The 23,370-nt window shown below is 50.3% G+C and overlaps 1 protein-coding gene across 1 annotated transcript in view; it reads left to right on the top strand.

Annotated features, from left to right (window-relative positions):
- The window catches only part of LOC137309864 (TNF receptor-associated factor 2-like), a 66,813-nt gene extending 43,669 nt beyond the window's left edge, over positions 1–23,144 (top strand). The window contains exons 8-11 of the mRNA XM_067977879.1: positions 9,502–9,933; positions 16,448–16,625; positions 21,613–21,761; positions 22,255–23,144. Coding sequence (XP_067833980.1) covers positions 9,502–9,933; positions 16,448–16,625; positions 21,613–21,761; positions 22,255–22,473 — 978 coding nt within the window. The 3' untranslated portion in view covers positions 22,474–23,144. The remainder of the gene's footprint in view (positions 1–9,501; positions 9,934–16,447; positions 16,626–21,612; positions 21,762–22,254) is intronic.
- Positions 23,145–23,370: the final 226 nt, after the last annotated feature.

The raw sequence follows: 23,370 nt of genomic DNA, 5'->3' as shown, positions 1-23,370 counted from the left end.
CATGACTGCTGAAGTGTTCCCCGACTGGGAGGGAACCCTCCTGTTTGGCGATTGTTGCGCGGTGTCCGTTCATCCGTTGTCGCAGCGTCTGCATGGTCTCGCCAATGTACCATGCTCTGGGGCATCCTTTCCTGCAACGTATGAGGTAGACAACGTTGGCCGAGTCACAGGAGTATGAACCATGCACCTGGTGGGTGGTGTCCTCTCGTGTGATGGTGGTATCTGTGTCGATGATCTGGCATGTCTTGCAGAGGTTACCGTGGCAGGGTTGTGTGGTGTCGTGGACGCTGTTCTCTTGAAAGCTAGGTAATTTGCTGCGAACGATGGTCTGTTTGAGGTTGGGTGGCTGTTTAAAGGCGAGTAGTGGAGGTGTGGGGATGGCCATAGCGAGGTGTTTGTCCTCATTGATGACATGTTGAAGGCTGCGGAGAACATGGCGTAGTTTCTCCGCTCCGGGGAAGTACTGGACGACAAAGGGTACTCTGTTGGTTACGTCCCGTGTTGGTCTCCTGAGGAGGTCTATGCGATTTTTTGCTGTGGCCCGTCGGAACTGTCGATCGATGAGTCGAGCGTCATATCCCGTTCTTACTAGGGCGTCTTTCAGCGTCTGTAGGTGTCCATCGCGTTCCTCCTCGTCTGAGCAGACCCTGTGCGCCTCTCTGTTTTTTTTTCCTGTTTGTTTTTTTGTTGAATGTGTATTCGGGGGTTCTGCAGGTGACACCTCTCTGTCTGAACACGGTGATTGCCTTGGCAACGGGCAGTTGCAGGGGCAGTCTGTAAACACCATGTATTGTTCTATATGTATAAATGCGTAGGCTTCAAGGAGCTCCTGAACATTTACCTGACGAAGGAGGAAGCCTCCGAAAGCTTGTGAATTTAAAATAAAATTGCTGGACTATAACTTGGTGTTGTAAAATTGTTTACAATTGTCAACCCCAGTCCATCACCGGCATCTCCACATCTATGATTGCAGTTGGGGGAAATGATTTTCTTCAGGAATGAGGAACCCTCGCAGCATCCTGGAGGGAGACTCGGCCTCATACACGAGGCTCTAGAGTAAATAGTTGTGAGAATGCCTGCTACTTGATGTTGGACTTGGATGTGTAGAACATCACATTGGCGGGCTCTTCAAGGGCTGTCCTACGTATGGTCTGTGTCCGTGCTACTGGCACATTTTATGGTGAGTTGTGCTCTCCGGGGGAGTAGTAGCTGAGGGTTATGCACCATCTCCTGGGCATTGATGGTAAGCTGTTAAGACTGTGTGAGGGGAGGTCACTGTAAGTGGCAGACACACTTAGTGCAATGCCTTCTTGGAAGGTGTGGCTGACTCCACTTACCTATTTGCCCTGGCTAGGTCATTTATCCTTTCTGAGCAATAGGTTGCTATGCCTGGGTGGTCATATTGGCACTCACTGTGCTGGCCAATCCCTGTCATTTCTCCTGGTGTCGTATCAGACAGTGCCTCCCTCACACTAGACTTTGTACAGATTCATCTGTGCACTTGAGACCGATGGACATTCTTGTTGTGGATACAAAACAATTCCAGCTGGCGTGGCCCCTTTAAGCTGCTGCAGGACTTTAAATCCAGCCGCATGCTAGTTCCCCCCCTCCCCTCCTGGTGAGCTCCCAATGACTCGCGTTTATAATGCAGAGAGCTTGATGACGTAATGTAAATTCAGCTGAACCCAGAGCCTGCAGTGGAGTCGGCCTACTCCTGCAAATTGTATCTGTCATTTTTGCGCTTAGGATTTTGCCGGTGTGGAATATCTAGGTCACTATGTCTTCTCACCGCCTCTAGGGTAGATTCCCAGATGTAAGGGCTGTCGGGGTCTCTATTGTCTCCCTCCAGTATCGGTAGTATCTTGTGTGGGAGTGAGGGGAGCAATGGAGAGTTTCAACCATCGAACTCACTAATCTGTAGCGAGGGGGCTGGAATTCAAAGGTGAGGAAGTTATACTTCAGTTGTAGACTGCCTTGGTCAGATCCCATCTGGAGTACTGTGTTTAGTTTTGGGCACAGAACCTCAGGAAGGATATAATGGCCTTATAGGGGTTACAGTGCAGATTCACCAGAATGATACCAGGGCTTAGAGGTTTAAATTATGAGGACAGTTTGCATAAACTTGGTTTGTATTCCCTTGAGTTTAGAAGGTTGAGGGGTGATCTAATCGAGCTCTAAAATGATAAAGGGATTCGATAGGGTTGATACAGCGAAACTATTTCCTCTGGTGGGGGAATCTAGAACAAGGGGGCGCAATCTTAAAATTAGAGCTAGGCCATTCAGGAATGAAATCAGGAAGCACTTTTTCACACAAAGGGTAGTGGAAATCTGGAACTCTCTCCCCCAAAGGTTGTGGATGCTGGGGGACAATTGAAATTTTGAAGACTGAGATCGATAGTTTTTTTGGGTAAGGGTAACAAGGGATATGGAGCTGAGGTACAGATCATCCATGATCTAGTTGAATGGTGGAACAGGCTGGAGGGGCTGAATGGCCTGTTCCTATGTTCTTATGTTCTGTTGCCATTTCTGTGGATTAAGCTGTTTTATTGGGTTGGGTTTGTTTTTTTCCTACGGTGCATAATAATCTGTCAGATGTGGGACCCACTGTCTATCTTGGGGTTGAAGTAACAAACAGAAACCCTGTGGGAATTAAAAGGTCCGTCAGCACCTGGTGGAAAAATTCAGGCTCACCCCAAAGTGTTCATTCTCCCTTGTGCTGACTAAACTCTACCACTTTTTGTTCTTGTACAAATGTCTGGCAATAATGCAGCTTTACTAATCAGCTGTCTAATTTCTGTACACATCTGCAGTAATTTAGCTGGGCTTTAGTTTCAGCTATGCAGAGGCTAGGTCAACAATGCCACCGAGGGAAACCAGCGAGGATGATTAACTGAAGGATACTCAACGTAAGTTCCTTGAAAACAACAACATGAGGGACTCTTGGAGTTTATGACAGTGTGGGATTTGAAGTAGGAGTGTTGAGCAGGGAGCCCGGTCTGTACCACGTTAGCTGATGTCAGCCAGTGTGGTGACAGGTGCAACTATTGGTCTCGATGCCCTATAGCCAAGGAGGGGGAAATCAGTCATTCGATGCCCACTAGAAAGTGCCTTGTGTGGATTGGGCTCATCGCTGATGCCTGTGCAGGGTTAAGTACCCAACTGGCACTCATTGTCCAGACAAACTTGTGTGAGGTACTGAAAGGCTGCTAGCACCTAGGGCACCCAACCACTGCAAGACTGAGCACCTTCAGGAGAGGTGGGGAGAAAGTGTGAGGGAACCGCCAAAAAAATATAAGCAAGCGCTTTCCCCATCCCTGATCCTGGCACAACTATAGCACTTAACTTAAAGATTGCTTTAAGTCGTCTTTCTAATCCTCCATGTGCACTCAGTGAGCCAGGTTCCAAGGATGTATAATCCTTTAAGAGTTTGATGGATTTCTGTCCTTGCATATTCAGTGGAAAAACGAAGGTTAACCCTGAGCATGGGGATGTAGGTACAAATTGATTCAAGGGACGTTCAGGACTGCTGTCAGGAAGCCGTTCTTCGTATAGTGATCAACACATGGAATGGGGGCGTGGACCCCTATCACTGCAGCATGGCAGGGGAGTGGAGACAAAATCCTGGAGGCATTCAAGAGGAGGTATGAGGCTGAGATGGAGGATTGTGGGTCGTGTGGAAGGATGAGCTCGATGGGCTGAATGGCCTCCCTCCTTTGTACTTACCTTTCAGACTTCACCTGGCTGCTGTCTTTTGGATGTGGGAGGCACGTTTCTACCTGAATGTTGGGAGGACTTGGTGTTTCTATGTGGACAGGACTAAGCCATTTGTGCATGTAATACTTGGGTCCACACCCCCATAGAACTCAGACCCATAACATACTGAGTAATAGGGCCTGTGTCCCCATAGAACTCAGACCCATAACATACTGAGTGATAGGGCCTGTGTCCCCATAGAACTCAGACCCATAACATACTGAGTAATAGGGCCTGTGTCCCCATAGAACTCAGACCCATAACATACTGAGTAATAGGGCCTGTGTCCCCATAGAACTCAGACCCATAACATACTGAGTGATAGGGCCTGTGTCCCCATAGAACTCAGACCCATAACACTGAGTGATAGGGCCTGTGTCCCCATAGAACTCAGACCCATAACACTGAGTGATAGGGCCTGTGTCCCCATAGAACTCAGACCCATAACATACTGAGTGATAGGGCCTGTGTCCCCATAGAACTCAGACCCATAACATACTGAGTAATAGGGCCTGTGTCCCCATAGAACTCAGACCCATAACATACTGAGTAATAGGGCCTGTGTCCCCATAGAACTCAGACCCATAACATACTGAGTGATAGGGCCTGTGTCCCCATAGAACTCAGACCCATAACACTGAGTGATAGGGCCTGTGTCCCCATAGAACTCAGACCCATAACACTGAGTGATAGGGCCTGTGTCCCCATAGAACTCAGACCCATAACATACTGAGTGATAGGGCCTGTGTCCCCATAGAACTCAGACCCATAACATACTGAGTAATAGGGCCTGTGTCCCCATAGAACTCAGACCCATAACATACTGAGTAATAGGGCCTGTGTCCCCATAGAACTCAGACCCATAACATACTGAGTAATAGGGCCTGTGTCCCCATAGAACTCAGACCCATAACATACTGAGTAATAGGGCCTGTGTCCCCATAGAACTCAGACCCATAACATACTGAGTAATAGGGCCTGTGTCCCCATAGAACTCAGACCCATAACATACTGAGTGATAGGGCCTGTGTCCCCATAGAACTCAGACCCATAACATACTGAGTAATAGGGCCTGTGTCCCCATAGAACTCAGACCCATAACATACTGAGTAATAGGGCCTGTGTCCCCATAGAACTCAGACCCATAACATACTGAGTGATAGGGCCTGTGTCCCCATAGAACTCAGACCCATAACACTGAGTGATAGGGCCTGTGTCCCCATAGAACTCAGACCCATAACATACTGAGTGATAGGGCCTGTGTCCCCATAGAACTCAGACCCATAACATACTGAGTAATAGGGCCTGTGTCCCCATAGAACTCAGACTCATAACATACTGAGTGATAGGGCCTGTGTCCCCATAGAACTCAGACCCATAACATACTGAGTAATAGGGCCTGTGTCCCCATAGAACTCAGACCCATAACATACTGAGTGATAGGGCCTGTGTCCCCATAGAACTCAGACCCATAACATACTGAGTGATAGGGCCTGTGTCCCCATAGAACTCAGACCCATAACATACTGAGTGATAGGGCCTGTGTCCCCATAGAACTCAGACCCATAACATACTGAGTAATAGGGCCTGTGTCCCCATAGAACTCAGACCCATAACATACTGAGTGATAGGGCCTGTGTCCCCATAGAACTCAGACCCATAACATACTGAGTAATAGGGCCTGTGTCCCCATAGAACTCAGACCCATAACATACTGAGTGATAGGGCCTGTGTCCCCATAGAACTCAGACCCATAACACTGAGTGATAGGGCCTGTGTCCCCATAGAACTCAGACCCATAACATACTGAGTGATAGGGCCTGTGTCCCCATAGAACTCAGACCCATAACATACTGAGTAATAGGGCCTGTGTCCCCATAGAACTCAGACCCATAACATACTGAGTAATAGGGCCTGTGTCCCCATAGAACTCAGACCCATAACATACTGAGTAATAGGGCCTGTGTCCCCATAGAACTCAGACCCATAACATACTGAGTAATAGGGCCTGTGTCCCCATAGAACTCAGACCCATAACATACTGAGTGATAGGGCCTGTGTCCCCATAGAACTCAGACCCATAACATAATGAGTGATAGGGCCTGTGTCCCCATAGAACTCAGACCCATAACATACTGAGTAATAGGGCCTGTGTCCCCATAGAACTCAGACCCATAACATACTGAGTGATAGGGCCTGTGTCCCCATAGAACTCAGACCCATAACATACTGAGTAATAGGGCCTGTGTCCCCATAGAACTCAGACCCATAACATACTGAGTGATAGGGCCTGTGTCCCCATAGAACTCAGACCCATAACACTGAGTGATAGGGCCTGTGTCCCCATAGAACTCAGACCCATAACATACTGAGTGATAGGGCCTGTGTCCCCATAGAACTCAGACCCATAACATACTGAGTGATAGGGCCTGTGTCCCCATAGAACCCAGACCCATAACATACTGAGTAATAGGGCCTGTGTCCCCATAGAACTCAGACCCATAACATACTGAGTGATAGGGCCTGTGTCCCCATAGAACTCAGACCCATAACATACTGAGTGATAGGGCCTGTGTCCCCATAGAACTCAGACCCATAACATACTGAGTGATAGGGCCTGTGTCCCCATAGAACCCAGACCCATAACATACTGAGTAATAGGGCCTGTGTCCCCATAGAACTCAGACCCATAACATACTGAGTGATAGGGCCTGTGTCCCCATAGAACTCAGACCCATAACACTGAGTGATAGGGCCTGTGTCCCCATAGAACTCAGACCCATAACACTGAGTGATAGGGCCTGTGTCCCCATAGAACTCAGACCCATAACACTGAGTGATAGGGCCTGTGTCCCCATAGAACTCAGACCCATAACATACTGAGTGATAGGGCCTGTGCCATACTGTAGAGCTGTGATAGCTTGTGGACTGCTGGCACTTAGCTGGTTTGATAGTCAGTGGTCCAGTGCCACCTGGCAGCTACGGGTCCCCACTAGAACTCTTTAGGGATGGTGTAAGAGCAGCTTCCTAGCTGCAGAAAACCTGTCACCGGAACAGTGTCCGATACGGGTCTCTGTCACTGTGCCCATCACACACTGGGAAAAGTAAGTGAAGAATAAGAATAAATCTCCTGGCAAAGGGACCAAGGCATCACAGTAGAGAGAGCTACTTCCTGTTCTGTCATATCTCATAGAATTCCTGATTCGGGTGATTCTCCTGTGGTGGAGGGACCCTGATGACCTGCCTGGGGTGGTACTGTGACCCAGGAACAAGGAGGGCACAGGCTCCGTCCCTGGTCAGTACTGAATTTGCTGATTTCTGTGGCAGTGATAGAATGGGCTCTATCGATTCCAACAGTGGCCCTGGGTGAGGGGAGACAGTTCAGTCAGGAGCCCCACTTGTGGTCACTGTCCAGTCACTCATGCTGGAGGGTGTGTGTTTGTGTGTTTGTGTGTTTGTGTGTGTGTGTGTGTGTGTGTGTGTGTGTGTGTGTGTGTGTGAGAACACTGGGCTCGGCTGTGCTGAGCAGATTGCTAGGGTAAGAGTGGTCAGTGGCAGGAGGTAGGGTGAGGGGAGGGATGCACTGGTGCCGGTGGAACTGTACCCCTGTGAGAGACGGTGGCTTCAGGAAGGGTGAAAATTGTACTTAATAATTTGGGTGATAAAGTGTGCTCTGGTAACGTGTTTCTGTGATTCTTGATGAATGGGGCTGCAATACAATTAACAGCTTTTGTGGAGTTCGTTGAATGGATCCTAGAATTATACAGCACAAAAGGAGGCCATTCGGCCCATCGTGCCAAAGTCTGCAGTAGTTGAGTGTGAACAGGCCGCTCTGTCTGTCCTGCTGCTCTGAGACTGATTTGCATTCCAGCCCTTAAATCCTTGTAACAAAATCAGGGCCACTGAAAACAAGAACAGGACCCCAAACACAGTGATTGCAGTTCAAATAAAAAGGTTTGATGTGTTCCTGTGTTAAATACTGATGTGATCATCTTCACCAGGAGGTCACTGTTGTTGTGGGTGGTATCACGGGTTGCTCAGAACTGTCCAGTGACCACAGGGTCTGATGAAAGCTCTGTGTGGGAGCGACTCGAGTTCGACTGGGGGAGGATACAGCTGGGTTCAGATAGTCACAGTAAGTAGAAACTCAGTACCGTGGGTTAAACACCGGCCTTTCACCACTCAGCTCAGCCCATCTCAGAGTAATGGCAGGGAGGAAAGCTTCCTCCCTTTATTATTTGTTCTTGGGATGTGGGCGACACAGGCAAGGCTGCATTGAATGCCCATCCATGGTTGCCCCAAGGGTATTAAGAGTCAACCACTCAGTGTGGGACTGGAGTCACTGCAGCCACTCCTCAGTGAGCATGTGCTAATGCACATTCTCCCAATAATTGGCTCAGAAATCATTATCTTTCTGTTTTTATCCAATACTTCACAATAAGTGCATGAGTCCATTGGCCCACGCAACTGTTCGGTGCAGATGTGCCACACAATATAATCCATTGTTAAATTAACCTTTAAGATGCTACAGTGCAGTCTGCTGTGTGTGAGAGAGGCTGCACTGAAGGAAATGGTGTGTGTTTTTGGTACAGTTTGAGATCATCTCTAAATAGTGCATTCACTAACGGCCTAGATTAGATTAGGTTGAACACCAAAGGCTGGGCTGTTGTTGGAACTATGGGTTTGCTACACTGTGAATTCACCTTTCGGAGCTGGATTTTTGAATCCAGTGCAGACCAATGGGTTGTCTGGAAGGGTCAGACGTTCAGTGATCTGGGGCAGTCTCAGCCCACATCCACATTTGGTACAAGTACTTGGCCTAAAGCTTCAACTCTCCCTGAAAAGGTGCTGAAGTGTGCTACTCTCTGGCAGTTAAGTCTGGGAGGTGCAGCTGAACTTCATGTAAACCCGCTGTGTCCATGGTCTCCGGATTTTGTGTAGGTTCAGACTGCCAGTTTAGCCGGTGTGTGAAGCCCTGGCATCATGACATTAATGGGAAGTGACTTGGATCCAACAACTAGGAATCAATGTTTTGATATTGTTACGATGTCGCTCCCTGTCAACGGCGTGCTGCTGCCAGGGAGACCAGCGGTAGTGGTGGAGATCCCGTTGAGGACAGTCCTTGGTCACCGGTCTTGAAATATCTCTACTCAGCTTTCTGCGGTTGGCTGGACAAGACTTGCACCTGGTAGCACAGGGTTAATTTACAAATAGTTGTGAAGAACAAACTCTCCTGTCCAGACACTACCCAAGTTTGGAAGGGCAGGATCTGGTTCCGAGTAGATACAGTATGAAAACTTCAGGCACCCTGCATCATCTGGGTGGATAGAGAGAAACTATTTCCTCTGGTGGGGGAGTCCAGAACAAGGGGGCATAACCTTAAAATTAGAGCCAGGCTGTTCAGGGGTGATGTCAGGAATCACTTCATCACACAAAGGGGAGTGGAAATCTGGAACCCTCTCCCCCAAAAAAACTGAGACTGGGGGTCAATTGAAAATGTCAAAACTGAGGTGAATAGATTTTTGTTAGGTAAGGGTACTAAGGGATACGGAGCCAAGGGGGTAAATGGAGTGAAGATACAGATCAGCCATGACCTAATTGAATGGCGGAATAGGCTCGAGGGGCTGAATGGCCTCCTCCTGTTCCTGTGTTGAGATCCCAGTGAGAGTGTTGGAAGGAGCTGTGTCTTTGCTGCCCCTCTCTGTGTCACGTGTTGTTGTTTATAAACTCTTCAATTAATTTTCCCAGGCTGAGAAGGAGAAGTTAGTTGACCACGAGAACCTGTGTGCAGTGGAACATTTGCAGATGATGCTGCAACATGTTGTGGGAATAAGGAGTGCAGTGGAAAGCATGCAATCTCCGAACCTGCAGCAGGCCACTGTCAAAGTAAACCAGCTCTTAACTTCAGTTCGAGAAATGGAAGAGACACTCGGGCCGTTCCGGTCTCTCTCTATTGGACAGCAGGGCGCCAGCTCCCCTCAGGCCTTGGGGAAGCTTCTTGTGTCAGAAAAACTAGAAGACGTGCAAAAGCGATGTGCAACTCTCAAACACAAAACCGAGACATTCGAAAACATTGTTTGTGTTCTGAACCGAGAGGTAGAGCGAGCCTCTGTGACCATGACAGCGTACGAGCAACAGCACAAACTGGATGAGGAGAAGATCGAAGCCTTACAGACAAAGGTGGGTGAACTGGAAAACCCGGGCTGTGAGCTACCGGCAAGCTCACCAGATGTGGAAGGGTCGACATCTGAGTGTAATGGTCCTCCGTCCCCCCTCCCGCACTGCTGCAATATCGTTCCACAGACAGCCTCTGCCTTCCAGTACCTTGCCCAAGGGCGCATTCTTCCTGTGTGAACCTCGCCAGTCTGTGCCAGGACTTGGCATTGAAGAGATAATCAATAACATGGTTGAGCAGGCCCCATGCGGCCAATGGCTGCCTTCTGCACCTGTTTGACCCTGTGGGGCATCACAGAGGAGTACAGGACCACGGAAGACTCTCTGGTCCCAACTACGAATCAACACCTCATCCAATCTTGAGCCAATCCTTGCTTAAATCACAGCGTAGCCTGATCTGTGGTCACACGTAATCCACACATATATCTTTTCACTTAGAGACTGTTGGATCGAAAACAGCAGCAGGATCCACATCAAACTCATTAATTCTTCATCCCCCAAACTCAGGCCAATTGAGGCCAAACAATTTCCTGTTAAGTCACGCTGGGGAATCGAATCGGAAATCTTCTATTCTGTGTGACTCCATCATACACTCCATTAAGCAATCTCATCCTGTCCAGTAATACACCCCCTCACCCTGCTCTCTGTCCAGTAATACACCCCCTCACCCTGCTCTCTGTCCAGTAATACACCCCCTCACCCTGCTCTCTGTCCAGTAATACACCCCCTCACCCTGCTCTCTGTCCAGTAATACACCCCCTCACCCTGCTCTCTGTCCAGTAATACACCCCCTCACCCTGCTCTCTGTCCAGTAATACACCCCCTCACCCTGCTCTCTGTCCAGTAATACACCCCCTCACCCTGCTCTCTGTCCAGTAATACACCCCCTCACCCTGCTCTCTGTCCAGTAATACACCCCCTCACCCTGCTCTCTGTCCAGTAATACACCCCCTCACCCTGCTCTCTGTCCAGTAATACACCCCCTCACCCTGCTCTCTGTCCAGTAATACACCCCCTCACCCTGCTCTCTGTCCAGTAATACACCCCCTCACCCTGCTCTCTGTCCAGTAATACACCCCCTCACCCTGCTCTCTGTCCAGTAATACACCCCCTCACCCTGCTCTCTGTCCAGTAATACACCCCCTCACCCTGCTCTCTGTCCAGTAATACACCCCCTCACCCTGCTCTCTGTCCAGTAATACACCCCTCACCCTGCTCTCTGTCCAGTAATACACCCCCTCACCCTGCTCTCTGTCCAGTAATACACCCCCTCACCCTGCTCTCTGTCCAGTCATACACCCCCTCACCCTGCTTTCTGTACAGTCATACACCCCCTCACCCTGCTTTCTGTCCAGTAATACATCCCATCACCCTGCTCTCTGTCCAGTAACACAGCCCCTCACCATGCGCTCTGTACATAAATACACCCCCTCACCCTGCTCTCTGTACAGTAATACACCCCCTCACGCTGTTCTCTCTACAGTAATACACCCCCTCACCCTGCTCTCTCTACAGTAATACACCCCCTCACCCTGCTCTCTGTCCAGTAATACACCCCCTCTCCCTGCTCCCTGTCCAGTAATACACCCCCTCACCCTGCTCTCTCTCTGCAGTAATACACCCCCTCACCCTGCTCTCTGTCCAGTAATACACCCCCTCACCCTGCTCTCTCTCTGCAGTAATGCACCCCCTCACCCTGCTCTCTGTACAGTAATACACCCCCTCACCCTGCTCTCTGTCCAGTAATACACCCCCTCACCCTGCTCTCTGTACAGTAATACACCCCCTCACCCTGCTCTCTGTACAGTAATACACCCCCTCACCCTGTTCTCTCTGTACAGTAATGCACCCCCTCACCCTGCTCTCTGTCCAGTAATACACCCCCTCACCCTGCTCTCTGTACAGTAATACACCCCTCACCCTGCTCTCTGTACAGTAATACACCCCACACCCTGCTCTCTGTGCAGTAATACACTCCCTCACCCTGCTCTCTGTGCAGTAATACACCCCCTCACCCTGCTCTCTGTCCAGTAATACACTCCCTCACCCTGCTCTCTGTCCAGTAATACACTCCCTCACCCTGCTCTCTGTCAAGTAATACACCCCCTCACCCTGCTCTCTGTACAGTAATACACCCCCTCACCCTGCTCTCTGTGCAGTAATACACCCCCTCACCCTGCTCTCTGTACAGTAATACACCCCCTCACCCTGCTCTCTGTCCAGTAATACACCCCCTCACCCTGCTCTCTGTCCAGTAATACACCCCTCACCCTGCTCTCTGTACAGTAATACACCCCCTCACCCTGCTCTCTGTACAGTAATACAGCCCCTCACCCTGCTCTCTGTCCAGTAATACACCCCCTCACCCTGCTCTCTGTACAGTAATACACCCCCTCACCCTGCGCTCTGTGCAGTAATACACCCCCTCACCCTGCTCTCTGTCCAGTAATACACCCCCTCACCCTGCTCTCTGTCCAGTAATACACCCCCTCACCCTGCTCTCTGTACGGTAATACACCCCCTCACCCTGCTCTCTGTCCAGTAATACACCCCCTCACCCTGCTCTCTGTCCAGTAATACACCCCCTCACCCTGCTCTCTGTCCAGTAATACACCCCCTCACCGTGCTCCCTGTCCAGTAATACACTCCCTCACCCTGCTCTCTGTACAGTAATACACCCCCTCACCCTGCTCTCTCTCTGCAGTAATACACCCCCTCACCCTGCTCTCTGTCCAGTAATACACTCCCTCACCCTGCTCTCTGTACAGTAATACACCCCCTCACCTGCTCTCTCTCTGCAGTAATACACCCCCTCACCCTGCTCTCTGTGCAGTAATACACCCCCTCACCCTGCTCTCTGTGCAGTAATACACCCCCTCACCCTGCTCTCTGTCCAGTAATACACCCCCTCACCCTGCTCTCTGTACGGTAATACACTCCCTCTCCCTGCTCCCTGTCCAGTAATACACTCCCTCACCCTGCTCTCTGTACAGTAATACACCCCCTCACCCTGCTCTCTCTCTGCAGTAATACACCCCCTCACCCTGCTCTCTGTCCAGTAATACACTCCCTCACCCTGCTCTCTGTACAGTAATACACCCCCTCACCCTGCTCTCTCTCTGCAGTAATACACCCCCTCACCCTGCTCTCTGTCCAGTGATACACCCCTCACCCTGCTCTCTGTCCAGTGATACACCCCTCACCCTGCTCTCTGTCCAGTGATACACCCCTCACCCTGCTCTCTGTCCAGTGATACACCCCTCACCCTGCTCTCCGGCCAGTGATACACCCCTCACCCTGCTCTCCGTCCAGTAATACACCCCCTCACCCTGTTCTCTCTGTGCAGTAATACACCCCCTCACCCTGCTCTCTGTACAGTAATACACCCCCTCACCCTGCTCTCTGTCCAGTGATACACCCCTCACCCTGCTCTCCGGCCAGTGATACACCCCTCACCCTGCTCTCCGGCCAGTAATACAGCCCCTCACCCTGCTCTCTGTCCAGTAATACACCCCCTCACCATGCTCTCTCTCCAGTAATACAGCCCTCACCCTGCTCTCTGTCCAGTAATACACCCCCTCACCCTGCTCTCTGTCCAGTAATACACCCCCTCACCCTGCTCTCTGTCCATTAATACACCTCCTCACCCTGCTCTCTGTCCAGTGATACACTCCCTCACCCTGCTCTCTGTACAGTAATACACCCCTCACCCTGCTCTCTGTACAGTAATACACCTCCTCACCCTGCTCTCTGTCCAGTGATACACTCCCTCACCCTGCTCTCTGTCCAGTGATACACTCCCTCACCCTGCTCTCTGTCCATTAATACACCTCCTCACCCTGCTTTCTGTACAGTCATACACCCCTCACCCTGCTCTCTGTCCAGTCATACACTCCCTCACCCTCCTCTCTGTCCAGTAATACACCTCTCACCCTGCTCTCTGTCCAGTAATACACCCCCTCACCCTGCTCTCTGTCCAGTCATACACCCCCTCACCCTGCTCTCTGTACAGTAATACACCCCCTCACCCTGCTCTCTGTCCAGTAATACACCCCCTCACCCTGCTCTCTGTGCAGTAATACACCCCCTCACCCTGCTCTCTGTACAGTAATACACCCCCTCACCCTGCTCTCTGTCCAGTCAGACACCCCCTCACCCTGCTCTCTGTCCAGTAATACACCCCTCACCCTGCTCTCTGTCCAGTAATACACCCCCTCACCCTGCTCTCTGTCCAGTCATACACCCCCTCACCCTGCTCTCTGTCCAGTAATACACCCCTCACCCTGCTCTCTGTCCAGTAATACACTCCCTCACCCTGCTCTCTGTACAGTAATACACCCCCTCACCCTGCTCTCTGCACAGTAATACACCCCCTCACCCTGCTCTCTGTCCAGTAATACACCCCTCACCCTGCTCTCTGTCCAGTCATACACTCCCTCACCCTGCTCTCTGTCCAGTAATACACCTCTCACCCTGCTCTCTGTCCAGTAATACACCCCCTCACCCTGCTCTCTGTCCAGTCATACACCCCCTCACCCTGCTCTCTGTCCAGTAATACACTCCCTCACCCTACTCTCTGTACAGTAATACACCCCCTCACCCTGCTCTCTGTCCAGTAATACACCCCCTCACCCTGCTCTCTGCACAGTAATACACCCCCTCACCCTGCTCTCTGTACAGTAATACACCCCCTCACCCTGCTCTCTGTCCAGTAATACACCCCCTCACCCTGCTCTCTGTACAGTAATACACCCCTCACCCTGCTCTCTCTGTCCAGTAATACACCCCCTCACCCTGCTCTCTGCACAGTAATACACCCCCTCACCCTGCTCTCTGTACAGTAATACACCCCCTCGCCCTGCTCTCTGTCCAGTAATACACCCCCTCACCCTGCTCTCTGCACAGTAATACACTCCCTCACCCTGCTCTCTGTACAGTAATACACCCCCTCACCCTGCTCTCTGTCCAGTAATACACCCCCTCACCCTGCTCTCTGTACAGTAATACACCCCCTCACCCTGCTCTCTGTACAGTAATACACTCCCTCACCCTGCTCTCTGTACAGTAATACACCCCCTCACCCTGCTCTCTGTACAGTAATACACCCCCTCACCCTGCTCTCTGTACAGTAATACACCCCCTCACCCTGCTCTCTGTACAGTAATACACCCCCTCACCCTGCTCTCTGTACAGTAATACACCCCCTCACCCTGCTCTCTGTCCAGTAATACACCCCCTCACCCTGCTCTCTGTCCAGTAATACACCCCCTCACCCTGCTCTCTGTCCAGTAATACACCCCCTCACCCTGCTCTCTGTACAGTAATACACCCCCTCACCCTGCTCTCTGTACAGTAATACACCCCTCACCCTGCTCTCTGTACAGTAATACACCCCCTCACCCTCCTCTCTGTACAGTAATACACCCCCTCACCCTGCTCTCTGTACAGTAATACACACCCTCACCCTGCTCTCTGTCCAGTTATTGCGTGTTCTGTAATGTGGCTGTGACTGAATTTCTTGGCAGTATTGAATGGCAGGCACTGCTGGTCTGATGGGATTTGGAGCTTTCTTGTTTTAAATGTTACTATTTGATCCAGTGGTTGTTGAACAAGCTTGTTACGTCGTCACTTTCCATCACAAATTGCGGACAAGTTGGAGTAACAGTGAGTCCAGGAACTGCTTTATTAATATCAGCACTTGCTTTGTGAAGTTGTCTCCACTATACAAAATAGCGAACATTATTTTCACTGCACTTGTTAGGATTTGCACGTCAATATAAGATAGTCACTAACCAATACAATAAGGCATTCAGGAGAAACTTCTTTCCCGAGGGAGTGGTGAGAATGTGGAACTCGCTACACAAGGAGTTGTTGAGGCGAATAACATAGATACATTTAAAGGGAAACTCGATAAACACATGAGGGAGAAAGGAGTCGACAGATATGTTGATAGGGTGAGATGAAGTAAATAGAGTGGGAGTAGGCTTGTGTGGAGCATTAACAGGGCCAGTTTCTGTGTTGTAAAGTCTATGCAATCTGTAATTGTACCAATGCCAATTGAGGTCATATTCTAAATCCATCCCATAAAACTGCTCCCACCCCCTGTGTCAGACCTGTACCCCAGTGTTATACAGTGACAGACCTGTACCCACCAGTACTGTATCCCAGTGTTATACAGTGACAGACCTGTACCCCCCAGTACTGTACCCCAGTGTTATACAGTGACAGACCTGTACCCACCAGTACTGTACCCCAGTGTTATACAGTGACAGACCTGTACCCACCAGTACTGTACCACAGTATTATACAGCTCATAGTAATCTCGCCATACGTAGCCCAATTGTGGAAGGACAGAGTCTAGCCCTGTGCAATGTATGTATTTCCCAGTTTCACTGGGTGTATAAAATTCTCCCATTAAATCCTGGTGACAACCTTGGGACAATCTTTGACTGTGGTATTTTTGGTAATGCCGTTTACCTGCTATGGCCTTTCAGTCTTCAGACTTATTGCCATCCCTCAGGTGCGTCAGATGGAGCGAGTCACAGCCCTGAAGGACCTGGCCATAGCGGAGCTGGAACTGAAGCTTCAGGCACTCGAGTGCAGCACTTACGATGGAATTTTTATTTGGAAAATATCGGATATCAACAGAAGACGGCAGGATGCTAAATCCCAGCGATCGCCCGCCATATTCTCCCCAGGTTGGTCCCAAATTACTCTCATTGTTTTTGGAGAATAATTGGATCTTCCAAATATCGCCCATCATGACATGAGGGAAAGTGCTTGTATTAAATCATCTCAATGGGAATATCATTACTCATTGTCTGTGATATCATAGAGGATCTGCAGCCGGAAAATAAAGGCTGGGATCCCAAATTTTCAACAGTGAATGTGTTGGAAATGGGACAAATCCACAGGAGCAGGAGCCACATCACAAGGCATGTTGTGGAACCGTAACGGGTGGGCGTGGCTTTGTGGCACATGGGCACCAGCCCGTACCGGTGGGCATGAGATCATGTGTCATTAGCCTGGCAGCGGCACCCGGTCTGACTATTTCCCCCCCCCCCACCCCCACAACGGTCATCTCTGTGCTCATGTCTCTTCTCCCACCCTGTACATCATGACCTAGGTGTGGAGTATGGAATTGAACTGGGGGATCCCTCTGTTCCTTGGCTCTGTAATTGGTGCTCTCCTCAACAGCAGTAGCTCACTGATGGTCAGAAAAAGACCCTGTCACTGACCCTGCTCATTGAGAGTGGATCTCCACCCCTGCCATCTGATGGAGAGTGGATCTCCACCCCTGCCACCTGATGGAGAGTGGATCTCCACCCCTGCCACCTGATGGAGAGTGGATCTCCACCCCTGCCACCTGATGGAGAGTGGATCTCCACCCCTGCCACCTGATGGAGAGTGGATCTCCACCCCTGCCACCTGATGGAGAGTGGATCTCCACCCCTGCCACCTGATGGAGAGTGGATCTCCACCCCTGCCACCTGATGGAGAGTGGATCTCCACCCCTGCCACCTGATGGAGAGTGGATCTCCACCCCTGCCACCTGATGGAGAGTGGATCTCCACCCCTGCCACCTGATGGAGAGTGGATCTCCACCCCTGCCACCTGATGGAGAGTGGATCTCCACCCCTGCCACCTGATGGAGAGTGGATCTCCACCCCTGCCACCTGATGGAGAGTGGATCTCCACCCCTGCCACCTGATGGAGAGTGGATCTCCACCCCTGCCACCTGATGGAGAGTGGATCTCCACCCCTGCCACCTGATGGAGAGTGGATCTCCACCCCTGCCACCTGATGGAGAGTGGATCTCCACCCCTGCCACCTGATGGAGAGTGGATCTCCACCCCTGCCACCTGATGGAGAGTGGATCTCCACCCCTGCCACCTGATGGAGAGTGGATCTCAACCCCTGCCACCTGATGGAGAGTGGATCTCCACCCCTGCCACCTGATGGAGAGTGGATCTCCACCCCTGCCACCTGATGGAGAGTGGATCTCCACCCCTGCCACCTGATGGAGAGTGGATCTCCACCCCTGCCACCTGATGGAGAGTGGATCTCCACCCCTGCCACCTGATGGAGAGTGGATCTCCACCCCTGCCACCTGATGGAGAGTGGATCTCCACCCCTGCCACCTGATGGAGAGTGGATCTCCACCCCTGCCACCTGATGGAGAGTGGATCTCCACCCCTGCCATCTGATGGAGAGTGGATCTCCACCCCTGCCATCTGATGGAGAGTGGATCTCCACCCCTGCCATCTGATGGAGAGTGGATCTCCACCCCTGCCATCTGATGGAGAGTGGATCTCCACCCCTGCCATCTGATGGAGAGTGGATCTCCACCCCTGCCATCTGATGGAGAGTGGATCTCCACCCCTGCCATCTGATGGACCTGCTGTGTATTCCCGGGTTTTATTATTTCTTTTACTGAGAGATTGTGTTCCGTTGAAAGGCAGTGGAGAGGTTTTTGGAAGGAATAGACAGATTCCTCTCTCCTCTCCCCTTTCTCCTTTCGTAAACAATTTTACAACACCAAGTTATAGTCCAACGATTTTATTTTTAATCCCACAAGCTTTCGGGGGCTTTCCCCTTCCTCAGGCGGTGTGGAAAAGACAATTTCGAATCCTTTGCATTTTAAGATCACAGAACAAAGCCTGGTGATTACTGCCCGTTGCCAAGGCAATCACAGTGAGCAATCGCGTAGACCTCCTCAGAAGACTAACACGGGACGCAACCAACAGAGTACCCTTCGTCGTCCAGTACTTCCCCGGAGCGGAGAAACTACGCCATGTTCTCCGCAGCCTTCAACATGTCATCAATGATGACGAGCACCTCGCTATGGCCATCCCCACACCTCCACTACTCGCCTTTAAACAGCCACCCAACCTCAAACAAACCATCGTTCGCAGCAAATTACCCAGCCTTCAGGAGAACAGCGTCCACGACACCACACAACCCTGCCACGGTAACCTCTGCAAGACATGCCAGATCATCGACACAGATACCACCATCACACGAGAGGACACCACCCACCAGGTGCACGGTTCATACTCCTGTGACTCGGCCAACGTTGTCTACCTCATACGTTGCAGGAAAGGATGCCCCGGAGCATGGTACATTGGCGAGACCATGCAGACGCTGCGACAACGGATGAACGGACACCGCGCAACAATCGCCAAACAGGAGGGTTCTCTCCCTGTCGGGGAACACTTCAGCAGTCATGGACATTCAGCCACCGACCTTCGGGTAAGCGTACTCCAAGGCGGCCTTCGAGACACACGACAACGCAAAATCGTCGAGCAGAAATTGATAGCCAAGTTCCGCACCCATGAGGACGGCCTCAACCGGAATCTTGGGTTCATGTCACACTACACGTAACCCCACCAGCGAACAAATGTTATCTGTTTTTAATATAACGGGTCATTGACTGTCTTCCTGATCTCTCTCTCTCTCTTTTTTTTTTGGGGGGTTGTATATTCAGTGGCCTTTTAGATGACACCTTTCTGTCTGCTCACTGTGATTGCCTTGGCAACGGGCAGTAATCACCAGGCTTTGTTCTGTGATCTTAAAATGCAAAGGATTCGAAATTGTCTTTTCCACACCGCCTGAGGAAGGGGAAAGCCCCCGAAAGCTTGTGGGATTAAAAATAAAATCGTTGGACTATAACTTGGTGTTGTAAAATTGTTTACAATTGTTAACCTCAGTCCATCACCGGCATCTCCACATCATGGCTACCATCTTTCTCCTTTCGGTTGTCCAACTCCACACCAAGTCCCAAGGCATATCCAGAATTTGACTCCAAGTTACACAGATCCCCAATGAGCTCCAAGGAACCGGTGGAGGAGTTTTAAATCTGTTTTCAACATTTAATCCAACTTCATTATCCTTCCCTTGACAATATAGGAGCAGGAGAAGGCCATTCAGCCCTTTGAGACTGTTCCGTTGTTGAACTAGATCATGATCTGTACCTCGACTACATTTACCTACCTTAATACCCTTACGTAACAAAAGAATCCATCAATCGCAGTCTTCAAAATGTCTATTGACCCCCAGTACCACAGCCTTTTGGGGAGAGAGTTCCAGATTTCCACTACCCTTTGTGTGAAAAAGTGCTTCCTGATTTCACTCCTGAACAGCCGAGCTCTAATTTTAAGATTGCTCCCCCTTGTTTTGGACTCTCGCCACCAAAGGAAATAGTTTCTCCGTATCTACTGTATCGAATCTTTTTATCGTTTAAACACCTCGATCAGATCACCCCTCAACCTTCTAAACTCAAGGGAATACAAACCAAGTTTATGCAACCTGTCCTCATAATTTAAACCTCTAAGCTTTCTAGTGAATCTACGCTGCACACCCTCCAAGGCCAATATATCCTTCCTGAGGTGCAGTGCCCAGAACTGAACACAGAACTCCAGATGGGGTCTGACCAAGACTGTGTATATGTATTGGGAGTGTTTGATGGGACAGAGTAGAGGGAGCTTTACTCTGTATCTAACCCATGCTGTACCTGTCCTGGGAGTGTTTGCTGGGACAGTGTAGAGGGAGCTTTACTCTGTATCTAACCAGTGCTAGACCTGCCCTGGGAGTGTTTGATGGGACAGTGTAGAGGGAGCTTTACTCTGTATCTAACCCATGCTGGACCTGCCCTGGAAGTGTTTGATGGGACAGTGTAGAGGGAGCTTTACTCTGTAGCTAACCCGTGCTGGACCTGTCCTGGGAGTGTTTGCTGGGACAGTGTAGAGGGAGCTTTACTCTGTATCTAACCTGTGCTGGACCTGCCCAGATACTGTTGGCAGGTGGTTCGATATAATGTTAGGGAGAAAAAAGTGAATTAGAGCACGGTTGCCAAATGAAAGTCAGGAAGGGAGAGTGTGCGGAGGTGAAACCTTGGGTCTGTGAGGAGAGGAGATGGTTGGGAGCAGGGATAAAAGAAGCCTAAATTAGTGGGCACACAGCAATGCTGTACCGCGTTCCAGATCTGAGGTATAAATTGCGGGGTGCGAGGTTATTTGATCACTGCAGTGGGAACGGTGAACCCCTCGAGTTTCTTGCTCACTGAGATTTTACTCTCAATAGTCACATATAACTGGGGGACAGATGCAGTAATTGTCCATTGATCAGTAAGTCGAAGGGAAGTGTCAAGTAGAGGATAGAAACTCAGAGGGAGAGATAAATGTGAGGGAATTGTCACAGAACAGTGGATAGTTTTAGATTGAATAGGTGAGTGACCATAGGTGAGTGCAGCGTGTGGGATAACACGGAATCTAGAGGGTGAGTCATCGCAGGTTCAGGTGGGATCAATAAAAGCAAGATAGGATCAATAAGATAAGGAGATAAATGTTGTGGGAGACAGAAATACGGACGTTGGATGGATCAAAATAGAAAAACAAAGCAAGAGGGGAGGTGCAGAGGGTGGGTGAGGGGGTTCCTCAGGGAGCTGGTGTATTGCCAGAGACCAGGCAGTGTCCTCATCGTTTGTCGGTCAGACACTGTCAATCAGGTTGTTGACTGCCGATTACTCAACAATCTTCATTCTCCCTAATCTCTCAATCAGTTAAATGCAGAATACATAGGATCGAGGTGTGAGCTGTACCATTGGCTGCCTGGTATTGTGCTCTGTATTGTCTCTCTGCCCGTTTCTCCAGTGTGACCCTAACAGCTTCCTTTTTAATTGTCCAGCTTTCTACACCAGCAAGTACGGGTACAAGATGTGCCTGCGTATCTACCTGAACGGTGATGGTGTGGGCCGCGGATCTCACTTGTCCCTCTTCTTTGTGATTATGAAGGGAAACTACGATGGTTTGTTGAGGTGGCCTTTCAAGCAAAAGGTGGGTTCACTTTCTCATGAGGAGGGAGCCCTGGCTGCAGGCAGCGTTACCGAGAGCTGTTCAGGTCAGGCTGAGGGTTGTTGTGTGTTGGGGGTGGGTCTTGTCTGGTCCGGAGCGGGTTAGGGTGGGCTTCATGTAGCCCCATCTGGGTAACACGCTTCTGATCGCAATATTGGTCATTCAAATATGGCGGGGTCGGTCGGTCACTCGCGAGGCGGGCTGGTCAAAGAAGAGCAGGGGAGTTCTGCCGGTGCCCACATCACTAAAGCAGATTACCCGGTCATTACCCCATTGTTGTTTGTGGGATCTTTTTCTGCGCAAATTGGCTGCTGCATTTCCTACATTAAAACAGTGAGTAGTAAAAGTACTTCAAGTACTTCAAGTACTTCAAAAGTACTTCAAGCACTTTGGGATGACCTGAGGATGGTATATAAATGGAAGTTTGTTCTTTAGTGAGTATTTTCAGTTGTTTTTCTCCCTCCTTTACCCTCAGGTGACTCTCATGCTGATGGACCAGAGTAACCGTGAGCACATCATTGATGCCTTCAGACCAGACATCAGTTCATCCTCCTTCCAGAGACCAGTCAGTGAGATGAACATCGCCAGTGGCTGCCCACTCTTCTGTCCACTTAACAAGCTGGACAGCAAGAATAATTACTCGCGTGAGGACAGCATTTTCATCAAAGCCATTGTGGATTTAACTGACTTATAACCAACCTTTATCAGCTATAGTAAGGTCAATGGGAATAGTAAGGTCAAAGGTCCTGAACTGTAGGCCACCGAATCGTTGCTGCACAGTGTCACATTTGGGGAAGCTGGGAGCCTAAACTGGCCACTAGTGTAATGAGATAAAAAACAGAAAATACTGGAGGAGCTCAGCCGCTCAGGCAGCATCTGTGGAGAAAGAAACAGAGTTAACGTTTCAGGTCGGAGACCCTTCGTCAGAACTGGAAGATGTTGAAAGAGTTAAAGTTTTTGAGCAAGTACAGAGCCAGGGGAAGGAGGGAGGAAAGAACAAAAGGGGAAGGTCTGTGATAGGGTGGAGGGCAGGAGTGATTAAATAACAAAAGGGATGATGGTGCAAGGCAAGAAACAAAAGATTGATCAGGAGGAGCTGTAAATGGCAGCAGCAGAACCATTACCAGCACTAGCTGACGGAAAAAATCGTGTAATGAGGGTGTGCAGGAAGCAGTGTCACGCTGGAGCTGGTTACTGTGTGAGTAAGCAGTATGTGCACTAATCGGATGAGCGAGAAGCCCATTGTGCAATTTGCTTTGTTTCCCGTTCTAACCTCCCTGCAGACAGGAAGTTCAATTGCAATCAGTGGATGAAGAGCTTCCAGCTGCTAAGCGCAGAGCGGCGGCGGGGGGAGTGTGCGAGACGGCGGGGGGAGTGTGCGAGACGGCGGGGGGAGTGTGCGAGACGGCGGGGGGAGTGTGCGAGACGGCGGGGGGAGTGTGCGAGACGGCGGGGGGAGTGTTTGTAAGAGGCACTTCCTGCCTGCAGCAGAATCAGCAGCTTAAGATTACAAGGCACAGTGGATGTGCCCTTCTGTCTTCCCCTTTCCAAGGTGAGCCAGAGCCAGTGGGCAGTGCACCCCCTCAAACCG

This window comes from Heptranchias perlo, unplaced genomic scaffold, assembly GCF_035084215.1.
Source record: "Heptranchias perlo isolate sHepPer1 unplaced genomic scaffold, sHepPer1.hap1 HAP1_SCAFFOLD_185, whole genome shotgun sequence".
Lineage (NCBI taxonomy): Eukaryota > Metazoa > Chordata > Chondrichthyes > Hexanchiformes > Hexanchidae > Heptranchias > Heptranchias perlo.
The sequence above is the reverse complement of the archived record's forward strand: the minus strand, read 5'-3'. Positions and strand labels throughout refer to the sequence as shown.